This window comes from Aptenodytes forsteri, unplaced genomic scaffold, assembly GCF_000699145.1.
Source record: "Aptenodytes forsteri isolate BGI_AS27 unplaced genomic scaffold, ASM69914v1 Scaffold571, whole genome shotgun sequence".
NCBI lineage: Eukaryota > Metazoa > Chordata > Aves > Sphenisciformes > Spheniscidae > Aptenodytes > Aptenodytes forsteri.
In genome coordinates, this window is record NW_008794149.1 from 18,521 (window position 1) to 18,949 (window position 429).

Below are 429 nucleotides of genomic sequence, written 5' to 3' on the forward strand. Positions count from 1 at the left end.
AGCAGCGCCGCCGTAAGGGGGGCACGGGGTTTTGGGACGTCCGGATTCCCCCGATCCTCATCCCGAAGGTTAACGGCCAGGTCGGGACGTCGCTTCGGAAATGCCGCCGGGGGCTGACGCTGTCGCGGGTTCAGCGCTGCCCTTCTCGCAGCTGGCACAGCCGGTCCGTGCGGGTCTCCTTGTCTCGCAGGGGGCGGCCGCGCAGCTTCGCCCCTACACCGCAGCGACGCCCAGAGCCCTTAGGGATGAGGCTGGCCGCAGGATCGGAGGAGAGCTGCTGCTTCCCTTTCTTTTCCTAGAGCCTTTCGTACTTCGCTCTCTGTCCTGTCGGCTTGGACCCGACAGGGCTCTCCTCGCTGGGCGCATTTAGAGCTCGGTGAGCTGAGAGAGAACCGGGGGAGCGCCGTCGTCGGGCTGCGCTCGACTCCC

General features: G+C 67.1%; 1 protein-coding gene across 1 annotated transcript in view; it reads left to right on the forward strand.

The window, feature by feature from the left end:
• The first annotated feature begins 100 nt into the window (after positions 1 to 100).
• The window catches only part of LOC103898610 (max dimerization protein 1), a 1,278-nt gene continuing 949 nt past the window's right edge, over positions 101 to 429 (forward strand). Inside the window, exon 1 of the mRNA XM_009278907.1 lies at positions 101 to 163. Within this exon, the coding sequence (XP_009277182.1) occupies positions 101 to 163 (63 nt within the window). The remainder of the gene's footprint in view (positions 164 to 429) is intronic.